This window comes from Oryzias latipes, chromosome 14 (assembly GCF_053564925.1).
Source record: "Oryzias latipes strain Hd-rR chromosome 14, Olatipes_Hd-rR_3.1".
In the NCBI taxonomy this organism is placed as follows: Eukaryota; Metazoa; Chordata; class Actinopteri; order Beloniformes; family Adrianichthyidae; genus Oryzias; species Oryzias latipes.
Window position 1 is genome coordinate 9,663,708 of NC_136250.1, and position 18,477 is coordinate 9,682,184.

Genomic DNA, 18,477 nt, shown 5'->3' on the forward strand with positions numbered 1-18,477 from the left:
CTGCGACAGACTGGCGACCAGTCCAGGACATCCCTTGCCTACGCCCAAGTAGCCGGGATAGGCTCCGGCAACCCCGTGACCCCGAAAGGGAATAAACGGTTTAGAAGATGAATGAATAAATAAATATGTATATTTGTCTCGAAATACTGGCAATCTAAAGTCCTTTTTTATATTTAGCATAGTCACCGCTTGTTTTAGTGTGCCATTTAAAAAAAAAGCAATAAAAATGCTCTTAATAAATAGAATAAAAATGTAACCCTAACGATGAAAACATTTGACATCTGTCTTTTTAAGTGAACTTGCTTGCCTTTACTTAACTTAAAAGTCTGTTTTGTCTCTGACAGTTTTGGTTGGCAACACTGTCGTTTTGGATGTCGCATGTTCAATTCAATGGTTGGGTGTAGTTTATTTTCCAGTTATTGTTTTAAAAATTTGTTTGACTTCAGAATTTTACAGTTGTCATGAATGAATAAAACATCGTGTTGGTTTTTCTGATAAGCTTTTTCATCTTAATACTTCGTTTCGTCGGCTGAAACTTGGCTTTCTTGGAAAGAATTCCAGACGAGCCATCCAGTTTGACCACTTTGTTCTGTGAGGTCACAACTGTTACAGAGCAAACTCCACCCAAAGAATGCTCCTTCATAACTGAGTTGATATGTCTTATCTCTGAAATTGGGAGCAGAACCACTTTCGACTGCCGTTGACAAATAAACCTCTCCAGCTCTTAGAAGGAAGACATTACAACATCTCAAGAGACTAGATCACAGGATCAACATGGTTTCCAACAGAAGGCAACTTTTGGGGTTGTTTTTGTGCATTTTTGGAGTTCTGGGGACAATCGTCGTCTGCGGTCTCCCATGCTGGAAGGTCACAGCCTTCATTGGATCCAACATTATCACCGCTCAGGTGATATGGGAGGGTATATGGCTCAACTGTGTCACCCAGAGTACAGGGCAGATGCAATGCAAATTCTACGACTCCCTACTGATCTTACCTCAGGACCTGCAGGCGGCCCGGGCCCTGGTCATCATTTCCCTAGTCGCCGGAGTCTTCGGGATTTTGCTTAGTGTGGCTGGGGGGAAATGCACCAACTTTGTGTCAGATGAAATCCAAAAAGGCAAAATAACCATTGCTGCTGGAATTGTTTTCCTCCTTGCGGGTCTTCTGGTGATGATTCCTGTCTGCTGGAGTGCCAGTACCATTATTCAGGATTTTTACAACCCAATGCTGGTCGAAGCTCAGAAGAGAGAGTTGGGAGCCTCCCTTTACATCGGATGGGGATCTGCAGGGCTGCTGTTCCTGGGTGGAGCCCTCCTTTGCAGCTCTTGTCCTCCAAGCGAACAAGAATATTACGGTCAAGATATCAAGTATTCCAAGGCTCAGTCTGCGCAATCCCAAAAATATGTCTAAGTCTCTGATTGACAATTGTATTTGGGGGTTTTTCTTATTCAATATCTCAGTATAGTCTATGTCTTAAAGGCAGTTGTGTTTTAAGATTTGTATCTTTTTTTCTTTTATTTCTTTGCTTTTGTTACAGTATGTGTAAGAAAAAAGTGTTTTACATTTTAAAAACAAATGTTTATTGAAAATTTACATTTACAAATGCTACTGTAACCTAAATGCTGACTTTCATATATATATATATATTGCTTTGTTGAAGTCATTAAGCATTGCTATGTTAGTGGGTATGACTCATGTTATGTTAGAAAGGGTAATGTTTTTTTAATAAGATGATTCATTTGTTATTTAGATAACTTTGTGTCACTGTCTGTCATTACTGTTAAGGAGATTCTGCTGTATCATCTTTTCTGCTGCTTAGAGCTGCTTGTACAGATGACTCAAGAGGGAAAAATGATTTGGTTGATCTGGTTTGGCAACTGGTTCTGAAAGTTTCCCCTAAAACAGGTTGTGTGACATTGCATTCAGTTTGCCATTTTAAAATGGAATTGAAGTAAAAAGACAAAACTGTTTCACTATTTGTTCTCTGTGTTTTTATTGGAGAGGATGGGGTCACAATGTAAAAACTCAGAGGGAAATTAGCAAAGAAAAAGTGAAAACAGTAGTAATTGTTGAAATGAGTGAGAAAGAGGAAATAAAAAAGTCATGTTTGTAACCCTTTGCTTTGGTCCTTTTTTTTAAAATAAATGTCAGTCATTACAAATTACAACACAAGCAGTGGCGGAGCTCGAACATTTTAAATGGGGTGGCGGGAGAGGGGCAGAAGTCTTTAGAAGGGTGGCAAATGAGAACAGCAGAGCAAAATAAAGGATCAAAAACAAGTTTTTCAAATAGTTTAATTATTGATGTTACTTAGAAAACATTAGTTCTGTTAAGTGAGGTGCTATTATAGATGCTTAAATTGATGATCTCTTAACTCCTTGACACCTGATTGTTTTTCCAATTCTGCACAACATGTTTTTATATTTAAGTAAATGCTAAATAAAGTTAACATGGTAAATTTGACAATAGCACATAAAATAGATAATCAAAAAATATTAGTTAAAATAGACAGGTCTGTCACAAATCGGCAACAAGCAGCATCTACTGTATGATTTAAAAAACACCTGTAGCTGTATTTTCACGCTAATGACTGACAGAACAAATAAACCACTTCCATGAACAATAAACATACAAACACAAAGCTTCAGTTGAATTGTCCTTTCAATGCAGAAAATGTGTATTGCTTTAGTTCAACTGTGAAAAACATTTGCTGTTTTTGTGTGGCCACAGACCAATGTTGCAGTCTCCACATTTGAGTCTGGCTCTTCAGCGTTGACGCTCATTTTCCACCACTGGTCAGTGTCCCTCAGCATCTGTGTGGACTTCCTGTGCAGAAATGACTTTGGCGCCACCCTTAGCGGTTCTCCCTCAAACTGCCGTTCAACAGATAGGTGGAGCTGCTGGTTTCCCCCTTACGGCTTCAGCACTGGTGTGTTGTAATGTACATGATGCTTCTTATCAGAGTCTTCAAATCGTCAAATATCTTTTTAAAAATTAATCCTAAGTACTCTACGGCTTCATGCTAGTGAGACAAGTAATGAATGGTATTTGGGGTGCGTTTTGAGTGAAACCACTTTGAGGCCAGAACGTCTCTGTCGGCATCAAGGGGTCTATGTCAACGTCGACTCAAAAATTGTGGTCTCACGTGAGGGGGCAAAGCTTTTTTGCTGGGGTGGCTGCCCCCCCCCCCCCTCCTCCACCACCATGCCACCCTGTAGCTCCGCCCCTGCACAATAGCATATATCTGGAGTATTTTCGAGTCAGCAATCCAGCAGCAAGCACTGCAGGTGGTGGGAGGGGCAAAAAGCTGGTTCTGGTAGGTGCTCTGGTATACTGTAGGCCATAGAAAAGAAGAATCTTGAAGCAATTTAGGCAGATGGACCATTCAGCGCCTCAGAAGAGGGAGGCAGATTTCTACCAATACAGTTTTCTGTGCGGGTGGTGAGCTGCTGATCTCTCTGGAATTCCAGTGACACCCCTACTGTTGACTAAGCAGAGGCTGAGGGTGGGCTAGTCCAAACAAACTGCTTGATGACAAGACACAAGGGGTGGGTGAGGACCAACCTGAGTTGCACAAGTCTCTGGATGATGTGTGGCTATCTTGTGTGACACGCCTTTGGGACATTACAAGTTGGAGACAGTGCCTCTGGACTGACATTCTGAGGTGGTGATCCTTCTCTTCAACAAGGGGCACTGGAGGATGTGCTCCAACTACAGGGAGATACCACTACTCAGGCTTTTTGGCAAAGTCTACTCTAGTGTACTAGAGCATTGACCATAAGAGAATTGGACTGAGTGAGTGTGACGTCACCCATAGAAAATGACTTGCTTGTGTTTCCAACCAAATAAGGTCAATTCAGCCGCCATTCTTTTGCAATACGTCAGTCACCATTTTGGAACCAGATGTCCTCAGTAAGCCATAATTGCCCCGTTTCGGTCTGAGTGTACATTTTTAAGGCAGCCACTTTTTCCAATCAGGAGTGAGCATGTTAGAAGGCCACACCCCTTCTACTGAAAGCGGGCTCTGGAGTATCTGTCAAGTGGTAGGGAGTGGTGGTGTTAAAGCCCTAAGACCTGTGGGTGTGTTTTCCTGTATTGTCTCCTCCTCCTACACAGGTGCAGGTTTTTTGGAAGTCAGATGACTGAAATAATACGTCCTCTTTAGGAAGTTGTTATGGGAGTATTCCTCTGGTCTTCCTGACACGTCCAGATCCGTTGCTGCAGCTCTCCGTGTCTCACCTACTCACTTGCAGGCACTCATCTGTTTGACTCCAGTTCGTTTGCTACATTTGACAAACAAACATTCCCAGACACTCGTGCAACAACACACCTTCACTCTTTCTGTTATTTCATTGTTTATTATTCTTTATACGTATTAAACTACAGGTACTTCAAGTGCTAAAACTGGGCTTTGTCTCCTTTCTTTTGGTTAGGCTTAAGAGCAAACCATAACACAGAGCCACAGGTGGTCCTTGCTAGTTTGATGCCCTGGGCGAAACACTGGACGGTACCCATTCAGTGTCTTGCCCAAAGACACTTGGACAACTAGGGTCGATCACTCTGACCCTGGACCATAGCTGCTCAAATTTCTAGATGCAGCAAGGGGCCGAAGGGAGTCTGATCTTGAGACTGCAATATTTCATTTTTGCTTTTTGCAAATGACCCTAGCGCCTACCTACGGATACATTCTGAGCATATTCCACTGGAAAGAAGCTCTGGAAAAAGACCCAGTACATGTTGGAGGAGCTATGTCTCTCAGTTGGCAGTTTCAACCCAGCAGAGGAAGATTCTGTGGGAACTTTTGCTCAGACTGCAGAATTCACAACCCAGTGCCAGATAAGCACAGGAGGATGGAAGTGGGATGTATATAATTGGCTGAATTGTCCGTTTTTGTCAATTTAGTCTTAGTCTTTTTAATTTGAAAAGTTTCCCCTTCTGACATTACATATTTAAAAGCCTGAAAAAATATTGGTGCGTGGGTTGTTTAAATTATTAGAAGCATAGAACTTAACAAATGAAAATTACAATGAAAGACATTGAACATGAAAATAAATAAATAAATGAATGAATGAATAAATAAATAAATAAATAAATAAATAAATAAATAAATAAATAAATAAATAAATAAATAAATAAATAAATAAATAAATAATTAAAAAATTAGAAGACCAGTCAAAAGCAACAGTTTATAAAGTATGTTTTTGGTCCCTTTAAGGTCCCTGCAAATATACAACTTTGACTTTTATTTTGTGAAATGTAGGTTCTCTCCCTGATGTTAAGTGAAGAAAATCCTACATAAAGTTAGCTGAAAGTGACATCTGGGTTAAAAATTGGACACGTGCAATAAGAAAATAACTTAATGAGGCCTTATAAGGGTGCTCCATAAAACCGTGGTTGATGACACACGGCACACCATTATTTAAATGAAGAGCTCACTTCCAAGGTTTGTACGGTGTTAAATGTCCGCATGACATTCTTTGGGCAAATTCTATTTCAGAGGCTCAGAGTTTCAGTTCCTGGAGTCAGATGAAAAACTAGATTCGGCAAAAAGAAAGGAGAAGTCAAAAGGCGTTTTTACAAGACTTTGGCTGTCAAAAAAAAAAGTTAAAGGATGCTGGTCAAATTGCTATTATACAAAAAAACAGGATTCAGCAAAATTATTTTACGGGAGAACAATTGAGGAGACGAGGCAGGGTGAAATTAGTAAGAAATATCCATGAGTGTTTTGTGAGTTTCTGTGTGCATAGGTGTGTGTGTGTGTGGGGGGGGGGGGGGGGGGGGGGGGTCATGTTTCAAACTGGTTTTGTTGCAGTGTACATGCAGAACCAGTTTTGTCTCACGAAAAATTTCCCCTGGTTTTACATAAAAAACATGCCACATTTGTTCCTTGTGCGTTGCAATGATGTAGGTGCAAATGATAGTAATTCTAATAATGATGCAAAGTTAAAATCATACTAAATATTTCTTACCAAAAAAAAGGTATGTGTCAATAAAATAATATAACGAAAAGTAATCTAATTTGCCATTGTTTTTATTTTAATGAGTTTAAAAATAGAGTTTTTGTTTTTAAAAATTTCCGAAACAAGTGAGGATAAAGAGGTAGGGAAAAGATGATCTCACTGCCACTGGGTGTGGCGGATGTGTACCTGACCGATGGAACACATAACTGGTTGGGTGACAGAAGAAGAGAAGAGAAAGAAGGAAAGAGTGAAGGGGAGGAGAGGGGACTAATTGGTCATACAAAAGGGGAGGGGCACACAGACGGAAACATCCTGTAAACAAATGAAGCCTAGTGTTAGGTAAAAGTTACCGAAGGTAGAAGAATTGACTGAACCAGTCAGACAGGGCTCAGCATTCTGAAAGCAGCTGTTTAAAAAAATAAAAGCACATCAATGGAGGTATATGAAAAAGACACGGAGAGTTAACGAAGACCGAACAAAGGAAGCTCTCGGGTGACCAGTGATCAGCTGCAGCCAAGCCAAAAGAAGCGCCACAAAAATCCAGGAAACCAAACGAGTACTCCTCACAGGTCTGTGAACATTATTTAAGACGTTGCAACGACCTCTGTTTCTACATCATGGCCTCCACCGCAATTCAGATGTTGGCCAGTGTCCTGTGCCTCATTGGTTGGATGGGGACCATCATCTGCTGCCTACTACCCATGTGGAAGGTCACTGCCTTCGTCGGCACCAGCATTGTTACCGCACAGATAGTCTTGGAGGGCATCTGGATGGCTTGTATAACTCAAAGTACAGGACAAATACAGTGCAAGCCCTATGAGTCCGTCCTCGCACTGACCTCTGACCTTCAGGCAGCGAGGGCTCTCACTGTCCTTGCAATTTTTATGGGAGGTGTAGGCCTCATTCTGGCCTTTGTTGGAGGAAAGTGCACGCGCTTCTTGGATGATGAAGAAGCTGGGAAAAAGGAAAAAGTGGCTATTGCAGCAGGTGTAGCGCTGCTAGCTTCGGGGCTGTTCTGTCTGATTCCCACAGCTTGGGCTGCCGCGGTGATAGTGAAGCAGTTTTATAACCCTTCTTCGACTTCTCAGCCGTGGGAGCTGGGAGCCTGTCTTTATATTGGTTGGGGAGCATCAGTTTTGCTTTTCCTTGGAGGCTGTTTGTTTATCAAGTCTGCATGTTCGTTCAAAGCCAACATTAAGGACAAGAGTCCCTCTGTCCACTACATGGTGGCTCGCTCCAACGGGTCTACCTATCCAGGTTCTGGGTACAGCCGGGTGCCTTCAGCCCCCCATCAGCCTATTAGTATCATAACGACCAAGCCTCAAAGCTACAGAGAGATGACTACAGCCCCTCCTCCATATGCAACTTCCCCATTTGGTTCTCTGTCCAAGCCAGAGATAACAGAGGAGTCCGAAAGATCGTGGGCGCCATCACCTATGTCAGAACTGAGTGAGGCGCCATCCACAAAATCCCAGCTGGAGAAAAAAGAAATGGAGGAGACTTTATCAGCCAATAGTGACACTGAAGAGGTTGCCCAAGATGGAGCAAGAACATACCTGTGATGAGGGCAGATGGATAAAACACTTATATGTTTTGTTTAAAAAAGCGATGTACGAGTTTTCTGTAACCTTTTATTTATGAAACCTGTTGGGAATACTTTTGTTTCAAACATTTTGAAGGAAAAACATGCTAATGCTAACTATGTTCGTTAAAATGAAGGAAATGTGTCTTTTGTGCTCTTAAACTGACAACAAACAAACAACTATGCAAGGTGCTTCCGACGAAAATTTTTTTTATTGTAAAATCAAATTTGATATGGCTTTCTTCCTGAGTGATCACATTTCCTTTACAGAAATAAGTCACATTTTAACTCAAATTTCTTCCTTGTTCTTGAAGTCAGTTTGACGTCTAGTTTGAAAGGAATTCCTGTTATTTTTTCCTTGAAAATGCTTTTTGTTTAAAATTAAATGTGAAAATGGCTACAAAGAGTCACATTGTTTTATGTAGCTTTCATTAACTGTTGTCAATGTAGTTAAAATCATGGAATCAACCTGGATGTATGAGAGTCTTCATAGACATTTTTCTAAATTGAATTAGCAGAAATGTACTTCTACTTTTCAAAAAATGTTAAACATGTATTGCACTTTTTTATTTCTGAGTATTTCCAATTTAAAAAATATTTATATTTTTGTGTTTTATTTGGAACTTTAAATTCTGTCTACCTAAAATCTTCCTGGACTGTCAGAGCTATTTTTTCTTTCAACTGAGCACAGGTCAAACAGGTTTGACAGAGAGTGACACCTAATGTTTTGTTAGTACAGATGGAGTTTCTTTTGAAAAAAAAGAAAAAAGTTTAGGCAAATATTTTCCTAAACTGAAGTGTGAAATTTGAGAATTTATACCGCTTTGTACTTTAAACTTGTTTAAAATATTAAAACTAGTGTGAGAAGGCCAATCAGACTGTGATGCACATTTTCTGTTAAAAAGTTTTACTTATAAACCTGACTGTAATGATTGCAAACATCCAGCAACTTGTTGCTTTATGCTGCTTCACGGTTCTACCCCCCCCCCTCTTTAATCACCCTCCTAAAAACCTACCCCCCTCCCTCCCACGGCATCCCTCTCTCTTCTTCCCTTCTTTTCTTTTCTGTCCAGTCCAATATAAGACTGTTACAGATATGAGTAAGATGAATAAAGTTTAGCCTAAATTACAAAAAGGTTTATTTAAACATACACCTAGTGTGCAATTCATAACGCCTATTAAAACAGTAAAATATCTCCAACACATGAGGCTTTCAGCTCTCATCTGTCTGCTCAGCTGTTGGACAGAAAATTTGTATATGTTGTTTTATTTTCTTGGACGCCTCTCATGTTCTGTGGGGTGGGAGTGGGGTTCTGTCATGTGTTTGTCTTGTTTACAAAAAAGAAAAAGAAAAGAGCAGTGTTTGAATAATTTCTGACGTTTGCCTTTGTTTCTGTACATGTTCTGTATTCCTGGTGCTCAATGAAAAAAAGATTAAACTCAAAAAGTTTTATATTATATGCTGGAGTCGGAAGAAACGTTTCAGTTGGTTTCACAGCTGTCATGTCATGCATGAACACTGACATCTTGTGTCTACAAGTCCACATCCACATTTCGGTTCATACTGGAAAAATTGACTGGCTGTTCATCAGTTCATGTGCAGGTTTCCATAATGGTTACATGAATACTTACATAAACTGAAGCATTTTTCTGACACAAATTTAGAACCAATACTCAGTCTGACTCGTCTGATTCTGGATTGTGACAAAAGTGTCATGATTCTTCAGGCTAAGCGAACCCAGATGCTGAAACCCAGAGTAAGACAGGTAAGTGGCAGATGAGTAATCGTTTATTGATTCTCCGTGTGAGGCTGAGGTTTAGTCCCGGCGAGGTCCGAATGTGAAGATGGCTTGTGTTGTGGCGTGGCTGGAGGTGTTAACGCGGTCAGCGTACGGCGAGGAGTCTTCCGGTTCACTGGAACGGCTTAACTGATGACCCACACTGGTGTCACTCGTAACGTGGTTTCCTGAGGCAGGAGAATAGGAATTAGGTTGGGTACGTGAGCAAAACAAGATAGAGCATAGCAAGACCAGACGAGTCACCGTAAGGGTTAACGATCTGGCGTCGGCTTGAGGCGTTGGAGCTCCTTAAGAGCAGAAGTGATGATGAGGAGAGTGACAGCAGCTGGTGGCAATCAGGAGAAGAGTGAAACAGTGCTGGAGGGGGAGGAGTCTGCCAGAGGCACCATGACAAAAAGCTGGGATTTGAATAAGGGCCAACCAGTTGGTATCATAAGTCTGCAGCTATGTTTCATGTTGCATGTAATGGCATTTATGAGAAAAGAACAATTTATATTTTTCTTTTAATGTGATTTCAAAATCTGATCAGTTAAAATGCTGCAAAGCAGTTACCAATATAGGATTTATGGTAAATGGTGGATACTTATATAACCATTACTGCCTTCTTAAGGCTCCTTAAAGACAGTCCCTGTCCATCCACACATACACGGCGGCTCTGCTGCTGAACACTGCCATCAACCTGTAACCGCAGGAGCAATGTGGGTTTCAGTGTCTTGCCCAAGGACACTTTGATACATGGGTGGGCAAAGTGAGAACCTCCACACACCCTATATCCTCCTGACTACCAGAGAAGAAGAAAAACTCTGGGTAGTTAATGTATTTATCCAACAAAAACCCACAATTCCTAGAGCCCCACCCCTTTACATTTGGTATCATTGAAAAGCCACAATGGAGTGGCTTTTCAATAGGGGGATATTCAGGTTTAGAAATGTTCTCTACACAGAGGACAAATTTACATTGCTGGTAGTCAGTCTACCGAAAAAGACCTCCATCAGCAGCCTCGATGACTACCAACCGGTAGCTCTGACACCTGTCATAATGAAGTGTTTTGAGAAACTGGTCCGACATCACATCATGTCCTATCTCTCACCCACACTCAACCCACTACAGTTTGCATACAGAGCTAACAGATCGTCAGAGGACGCCGTCGTCACAGCGCTACACACCACCATTTCCCATCTGGAAACACAAGGGAGTTATGCTAGGCTGCTCTTTGTCGACTTTAGCTCTGCGTTTAATACAATACTGCCGGACAGACTGTCAGGAAAATTATTGGACATTCATTGGACTTCCTCCCACCACTTGCTGTTGGATAAGAGGCTTTGTCTCTGACAGAGTACAGAGAGTCAGAGAGGGTCCTCAATAGGGGTGTCACGATTTCGACTGTAAATCGAAATCGATCGAAATTAAGTCACAGGAATTTAATTTGCATTCTAGAGCCTCGCTACGAAATCCCAAGTAGAACACATCTCACAGCTACGGTGATTCCCTCTATGTACATAATGTAAAAGAGACAGTTATTGAAGGTCTGTGCAGACCTTGAAAAAATATTTAAAAAATACATTACAAAATACATCAGTGTGGTTTATGTTCATCTGTTCAGAAATAGTTTAAGACACTTAATTGTTCAGAGACTATGGACATGTCTGTTTTATTGTTTGTTTGTTTTGTTGTGAACTTGAATGTCATCTTTGTGAAGAAGACTGCACTTACAAAAGAGAAACTGGATGTCAGTCTTTTTTTTATTTTTTTTGTCAGTTTATTTATTATATTATATTTTAATTGACTAAAGATATGTTATTGTAACATGTTGTTAATAAAAGTTTTAAATTTGACAATGTTGTGTGATACACTGCTAACAAAGGTCAGATATTCTATTGCATTAAAGTCTAGCTTAAAAAATGATAATCTGTGCTTTAAAAAGAATGAATGTAAAAATCGAGAATCGAATCGAACAGTGACCTTAGAATCGAAAATGAAATCGAATCGAGGATTTGGAGAATCGTGACACCCCTAGTCCTCAACTCTCCACAGCCCTGAATTTAAACACCGGCTCCCCACAAGGCTGTGTGCTAAGTCCTCTGCTGTACACACTGTACTCGTAAGACTGTTTCAGCACACACCCAAACAATGTAGTCATCATGTTTGCTGATGACACAACTGTGGTGGTGCTTCTCTCTGGCGGTGATGAGACGGCATACAGGAATGAGATCCAGAGGGTGTTGGGGTGGTGTGCAGACAACAATTTGGTCCTAAACACCTCAAAAACAAGAGAAGTGATCGTGGACTTCAGGAGGAAGAAGTCAGATCTGCAGCCCATTGTCATTAATGGGGAGGGTGTGAAGAGAGTGCAGAGCTTCAAGTACCTTGGTGTGCACATTGATGAAGACCTTCGATGGAGCTCAAACACTACAGAGGGAATGAAAAAGACCCAACAGCGTCTTCACTTCCTGAGGATCCTCAGGAGGGTCAACCTGAAAAGGGAGCTGCTGGTTGCCTTCTACCGTTGCTCCATTGAGTGTGTACTAACTTACTGCATCTCCGTGTGGTTTTCAAGCTGCACCATGGCACGCAAGAAGGTTCTACAGAGGGTCATAAACACTGCCCAAAAGATCATTGGCTACCCTCTTCCCTCACTGAAGGACCTCTACAGCACCCGCTGTCTTGGGAGGGCACACAACATCACGAAAGACTGAACACACCCAGGACATCAGGTGTTTAAATGGTTGCCCTCTGGAAAAAGACTGAGGGTGCTGAGGTCACGGACTAACAGACTCAGAGTCAGTTTTTACAACAGAGCAATAGCCCTAATGAACACACACATGGTTGAGTTTCTCTGGGAGAATGAGGAATGTATATTCTGTACATACACCTGGTGTGCGTATTATTGAGGTTTTTTATGTTGTTTTCTTCTTTCTCTTTACACCAATGTGGGACAGTTTGCAATTTCGTTGTACTGTTGTACCAAGTGTGACTGTACAATGACAATAAAGCTTAATCTTATCTTATTTCTTCTTGCTTTTATGATTTGTTTAATAGGTTGCTCAAATTTTCTGTACTCAACCTTAATGAGTCAAAGGAAAGTTGTTTTTTTTAAAATCATCCTTCCTCTTAGAATTCAAAAACTTACTTTCCACCCGGGCTTTTACATGAGCCTGCAGTTCACCTCAATAGAAAACAGAAATCAAAATCTCATAGACCTCCAAATATCAAGTAGGTCTTTTAATAATATGCGTTTTGCAAAAACAGGATCTAACAGTCAACTATTCATAAAACAGAGAGAAGGCTCTTGTTTTCATTTCTGTTTGATAACAGTGTACTTGTCATAGCAGAGGCCTGATGGGTACTCTGACATCCAGAACCCTGAAAAGAAGCATAAAGAAGTGCTTGGAGGTCCACATTCATTTATTTAGTCACCCCCTTGCAAATACGCCAGATGCTCAACAGGAAGCAAATAAATGAAGTGTGAGGCTTTCTATCAGCTTTTCAATCTTGACTTTGCATGAACGGCTGATTTGACCAAGGAGAGAAAAAACATCCTTTGTGTTGAATTCCACGTTTTTTAGGTGAAGACGAGTTGAACAAGTAGAATATTGACTCTTAAAAAGCCCACTCCCATCAAGATTGTGTTTTTTGCTGTTTTTAACATGTTATTGTAGCATTTTTTCATGACAGAGGACATATTTAAAGAGAATTAAGCCCAAAATTGCATGTCTGAGTTTTTCTTTTTTTTAAATCATTATGAATCAGAAGCAGACAGAAAAGCCATTTGAAAAAGCTTGTAGTTGTGATGTAGAAGTTATAATAAGCGGGCCATAAGGTGCCTCCTGCATCCACTTGCAGACAAATAGATTCACGTACGTATTTGTTTTCTTTCACATTTCTTCTGGATAAACGTTGACTGCATAAACAGCAACAGTGAATTGGTTGAAGGTCACAATGCCTAAAAATACTAACCTGAAAAACGATTTTGAATAAAGTCAAATTATTAGGAGAATAAAGCTAGAGTGAATCATAGTGTTGTATTTTTGTTTATAGTTTTTTTGAAGAGGTAAACCACCCCAGATATGTAGCCATCCTCCTGTTCTGACACAGCTCTCTCCCAGTCCTTCACCTCTGTGATCTCCACACAACTCCAGAGGCCTTCTTTCTCCATCTGCTGCAGCTCACGCTCAAGCGCAGTTTTGTATTCCAAATTATCTGAGTTACTTCTTGTTGTCATGCAAATTAGGCCACCTAGTGGAAAGACAGATAAAGGCAGGTGTTGATTGTATTTCATGATTTGAGATAAAGTATGAGTAAGGGTGAACCTTCACCTGGTTTGGCGGCCTCACACAGGTCTCTGACCACAGCAACAGGAACCTGACCAAGGCTCAGTGCCCCCACGATCATAACCACATCAAAGAAACCTGCTGCACGGGACAGGAAGAGGAAAAAGGTCAAGGTAAAAAAGGTGTAGTTCAGATTTTTCCCATGTATTACTAATATATTGTGATACATTTGTCGTTTTTATTTATTTTATTGTTCAGGAGGGACAGAGACGGAAAACAACTGCAACAGAAAAACTGTTGAAAAAAGTAACAAAGACACAAGGACACGTGATTTGATTACCCCACAGTGCAGGAAAGGGTTCCTCCCCTAGGAGGCACTGTTTCAAGTCCTGGTACAATCCGCTCTCCTTTGCCTCATTAAGCATGGCATCGCTTCCATCAACTCCAACAAAAAGTTCAAATCCATGTTTTTTCATCTGCCAAAACAGACAAAGACAAAAATAGTTTTCAAAAATAAGTTGTGTTCTCCGCTCAAAGGTTTCAGATTTCACAGACCCTGAATGAATCACCTGTTTGGCCACCAGTCCGGTACCACAAGCCACATCCAATAAAGCAGCTGATTTTCGTGAACCACTAAAATGTGGCAGGACGCTGTCTGCAGCCAGAGTTGGTGCACGATAGTCCAGAACAGCTACATGCTGAAAAGAAAGGTATTAAAAACAATGTTAAAGAGAATGCATGCCCTGTTTTACCCAAAGGCCTTGTTCTGATCCATACCTCCCTAATGTATTACTTGGTTAAACTTTAATTTTATATGAAAGCCTCTATAAAGAGCTAAACAAAACATTTAGGGAAAAAACGGTATTTAAACGAGGGAAGATGCTTACTTATTATCATTATGACATTTGAAAAAAGTGACATTAATTTATAATATATTAATTTATAATATATATAATATAATATAATTTATAATTTCTTTCCACTTTCGGCTTCTCCCATCAGGGGTCGCCACAGCGAACAAGTCGCATGGCAAATTTGGCAATGTTTTACGCCGGATGCCCTTCCTGACGCAACCTTCTCAAACCGGGCTTGGAACCGGCAGAGGTAGAATATAATATAATTTATAATATTGTAGTTAATTTGAAAGACTAACTTCGTTGGAAGAAACCTTCTTTATGCTAACAAATGTGTTGCCTGAATTTTAGAAACTACAGAGCTTTTTATTTAAAAAAATCCGGCAAACATAGAAAACCCGTGGACTTTTCTGACCACCAGATGGCACTGTAATGCCACAGTTTTCTCTGTGGCTTCTGTATAATTTTTCATGTCATGGTAAAATGTGGATCTCCATGCTTTTACTGGATTAACTGTCGGTTAAGCAGCAGTTTATACGTGATTACATGAACAAGGCACAAATACAGAAAAAAAGTTAAGAAAAATTATATATATATATATATAAATACACAAAACACATATGGCTTGGATGAGCGAACTCCCACAATCCCTATATATATATATATATACATATATATATATAGAGATAGCTCATGACCATAGGTGAGTATTGGAACAAAGATCGACCGGTAAATTGAGAGCTTTGCTTTTTGGCTCAGCTCTCTCTTCACCACAAAGGACCGATACAGCGACCGCATAACTACGGACGCCGCTCCAATCTGCCTGTCAATCTCAAGCTCCGGTCTTCCCTCACTCGTGAACAAGACCCCAAGGTATTTAAACTCCTCCACCTGGGGCAGGGACACTCCACCCACCGAGAGATGGCAAACTACCTTTCTCCGGTCGAGAACCATGGCCTCACATTTAGCGGTACTGACACTCATCGAAGCCACTTCACACTCTGCCGCAAACCGCCCCAATGCACGCTGGAGGTGCTGGCTCGATGAAGCCAACAGCACAACATCATCTGCAAAAAGCAGAGAGGAAATCCTGTAGTCCCCAAACCAGACCCCCTCCGGCCCTTGGCTGCACCTAGAAATTTTGTCCATGAAAAATATGAACAGAACCGGTGATAAAGGGCAGCCCTGCCAGAGTCCAACGTGGACCGGGAACAGGTCTGACTTACTGTCAGCTATGCGAACCAAGCTCTTGCTACGGTCATGCAGAGACCGGACAGCCCTCAGTAAGGCTCCCCGGACTCCATACTCCTATAGCACCCCCCACAGGATAGCACGGGGGACGCGGTCAAACGCCTTCTCCAAATACACAAAACACATATGGACTGGATGAGCGAACTCCCAAAATCCCTCCAGCACCCTAGATAGGATGTGGAGCTGGTCCACTGTTCCACGACCAGGACGGAAACCGCACTGTTGTTCCTGAATCCGAGGTTCGACTATCGGACGGACTCTCCTCTCCAGTGCCCTGGCATAGACTTTCCCAGGGAGGCTGAGGAGTGTAATTCCCCTATGGTTGGAACACACCCTCCGGTCCCCCTTCTCAAAGAGAGGAACCACCACCCCTGTCTGCCAGTCCAGTGGTACAGTTCCCAACTGCCACGCGATGCTGCAGAGATGTGTCAGCCAAGACACTCCCACAGCATCCAGAGACTTGAGGTACTCAGGGCGGACTTCATCCACTCCCGGGGTCTTGCCACCGAGGAGCTCGTTGACTACCTCAGTGACTTCAGCCCGGGTAATAGACAGTCTCACCCCAAAGTCCTCATTCTCTGCTTCTTCAAAGTAAGGCGTCTCAGTGGGATTGAGGAGATTCTCGTAGTATTCCATCCATCGCCCGAAAATGTCCCCAGTCTAAGTCAACAGCCCCCCACCTGCACTAAAAACGGTGCCTGTAGAGAACAGCTTTTCCCTCCTGAGGCGCCGGATGGTTTGCCAGAATTTCTTCGAGGCCAACTGATAGTCCTTCCCCATGGTCTCACCAACCTCCCAGGACCGAGTTTTTGCCTCCGCAACAGTCCGGGCCACAGCTCGCTTGCCAGCAGTGCAGCCGCAAAGATAAACCGACTTTGCACACTTTCAGTCATATACAGTCATAATTAAATTAGTTTAAAGGTATTATTTATGACAAAATAGATAGTATGACCTATACAGAAAAAGAAAAAATGACACAAAAAAGATTGTAACCGTTCTTTAGCATCAAAAGTAGACAACATTTATAAAAGTTCATAAATGTTTGACATTCAAACCCACTCAAAATGAATGCTTAAGCAAACCAAAGCTAAAACAAAAAAAGTTATATAATCTTTACACAACTGGAAGAAGAAAATCTCCTAGGGGAGAAACATCCCACTAAATATTTTGTTATATTCTCACCTGATCATAGTTCTTTGCCCAGGAATTGTAGAAGTTGACTTTCTCCCTTGGTGTGGTGCTTTCATGAGCAGATAGGATTGTTGCTTTTACATTCTCAAATGGGTCGGCAGACATTGTTTACAATACTGTTCAGAAAAAAAAAACAGGAGCAAGTTAACAATATCTGATTATCATCCATTAATAGTTTAGGATTCCTCATCTAAAACCCAAATTTCTCTTTAGCAGGCCTTTACAGTTGCTTCCTTTTGGATAAGGTGAACCTTTCACATTGTAATTACATTTTGCTTTATCCTACTGATTTAATAAATAAGCAAATGATCAACATTTCAGGGGAAACTACCTCTTTTAACACTTACGGTCTACTTTAATACATTTGTTTAATAGTAAAATTGGTAGAAGTTGCACATTTTTATATTCATTAATCACATAATTATTTTATGATTGTGAAGGCAGTTAAAACAGAAATAAGTATGCAGTTTCGTGAGGATAAATTAGACTTCTTTTTATTTATAAAAAAAAACATTCTAAACTAAAGGCAAGAGGCTTGCAGCTTGGGTTTACATTTTAGATTATAAAATTACAGCTAAATTCATTTGAGAGTACAAAGAAACTAAAATAAAATAAAGTTAATTTGAAATACAATTATCTACCTGTTATTACTGCAAATAAACACCCAGAATTACTAGCAAAACAGTGTTTAAATTTTTTGGACCTTGTAGACTTTTTATCTGGTAGCTTTGCTGTTTGAAAATGGGCCGTTTTACTCTTTGAAACGTACAAAACATCCGAATAAATAACAAATACAGACAATTATCAAAATCCACTGCAACAAACAGTTTTAGGTTTTCCTTCAGCCTCTTTTTATGTTTGAATTTTGGAGTTTTTAGTTGAGGGTGCGCCACCTAGTGTACTGGAGTGGGAGAAGGGGTTTTTGCCCATACTCTAAAATTAAATAAAATATATTTTTCTTAAAACTGAACTCACACTTTTGACATTTTTTCTCCCTTTCACTTAAATGGTTCTTCAAACTTTAAGCATCACCTGTTCTCAGTTTCACCTTTTTTCCAGCATCATCATGATGAACACGTCCCACCCTTTAGTTTATCTTTACCAAGACAAAAATAAATGAGTGTTTACCTACTACTTAGTCCTTTTCAGTCCCATGTGCTTCATTTTCACGCTTGACTTAGCACTTCTACCAAAGCTGAGAGAGAATAACCATAATACTTATTTTAGGACTATGCGTCCTATCGATTAAAAACTCTCATCAATCCCGAATTTACCCTCAGAAAACGCCGTCCGGAAATGAGATGTTTAAGAACACTTTCTATCATTTGTATGATATTTCTTTTTTGATTTGCTTCGGTGTTTTATACCTACCTATTTGTGTTTTGGAAGGGCCAATTTATTCCTGAATGTGTCCAAACCAGTAGCGATTTGTTTTATTACATTGTAGTATAAGCCTAAAAGAACTGTAAACAAATTATTTCCGACACTCATTGAAGATGGCACAAAATGCCCGAAAGACATGCGCAGTAAGGTTTTCCTGACGTGCTGTTCTTCTTCCCACCTGTAGAG

The 18,477-nt window shown here is 40.7% G+C and overlaps 3 protein-coding genes across 16 annotated transcripts in view; 2 read left to right on the top strand and 1 right to left on the bottom strand.

Annotated features, from left to right (window-relative positions):
* Positions 1 to 652: 652 nt before the first annotated feature.
* LOC101162388 (claudin-4-like) lies at positions 653 to 2,113 on the top strand. The gene has a single exon (XM_004076181.4). It carries the CDS (start codon positions 775 to 777, stop codon positions 1,408 to 1,410), a length of 636 nt encoding a protein of 211 aa, XP_004076229.1. The 5' UTR covers positions 653 to 774; the 3' UTR covers positions 1,411 to 2,113.
* A 4,168-nt stretch (positions 2,114 to 6,281) lies between these two features.
* On the top strand, positions 6,282 to 8,896 carry LOC101164424 (claudin-like protein ZF-A89). The gene has a single exon (XM_011483270.4). It carries the CDS (start codon positions 6,578 to 6,580, stop codon positions 7,520 to 7,522), a length of 945 nt encoding a protein of 314 aa, XP_011481572.1. The 5' UTR covers positions 6,282 to 6,577; the 3' UTR covers positions 7,523 to 8,896.
* Positions 8,897 to 8,976: 80 nt separating this feature from the next.
* mettl27 (methyltransferase like 27) overlaps positions 8,977 to 18,477 on the bottom strand; it is a 68,206-nt gene continuing 58,705 nt past the window's right edge. The window contains exons 1-9 of one of the 14 annotated variants that reach the window (XM_078930728.1): positions 18,280 to 18,415; positions 18,037 to 18,103; positions 16,900 to 17,024; positions 14,182 to 14,310; positions 13,953 to 14,088; positions 13,658 to 13,750; positions 13,456 to 13,577; positions 9,585 to 9,666; positions 9,316 to 9,508 (exon numbers count right to left, since the gene is read on the bottom strand). In XM_078930728.1, the coding sequence (XP_078786854.1) occupies positions 9,360 to 9,508; positions 9,585 to 9,666; positions 13,456 to 13,577; positions 13,658 to 13,750; positions 13,953 to 14,088; positions 14,182 to 14,310; positions 16,900 to 17,013 (825 nt within the window). In that variant the 5' untranslated portion in view covers positions 17,014 to 17,024; positions 18,037 to 18,103; positions 18,280 to 18,415 and the 3' untranslated portion in view covers positions 9,316 to 9,359. Of the gene's footprint in view, positions 9,509 to 9,584; positions 9,667 to 13,455; positions 13,578 to 13,657; positions 13,754 to 13,952; positions 14,092 to 14,181; positions 14,311 to 15,399; positions 16,670 to 16,899; positions 17,025 to 18,036; positions 18,104 to 18,182; positions 18,202 to 18,279; positions 18,426 to 18,477 lie in introns of those variants that run through there. The other 13 variants (XM_023962822.2, XM_078930727.1, XM_023962818.2 and 10 more) reach the window with 13 other exon arrangements.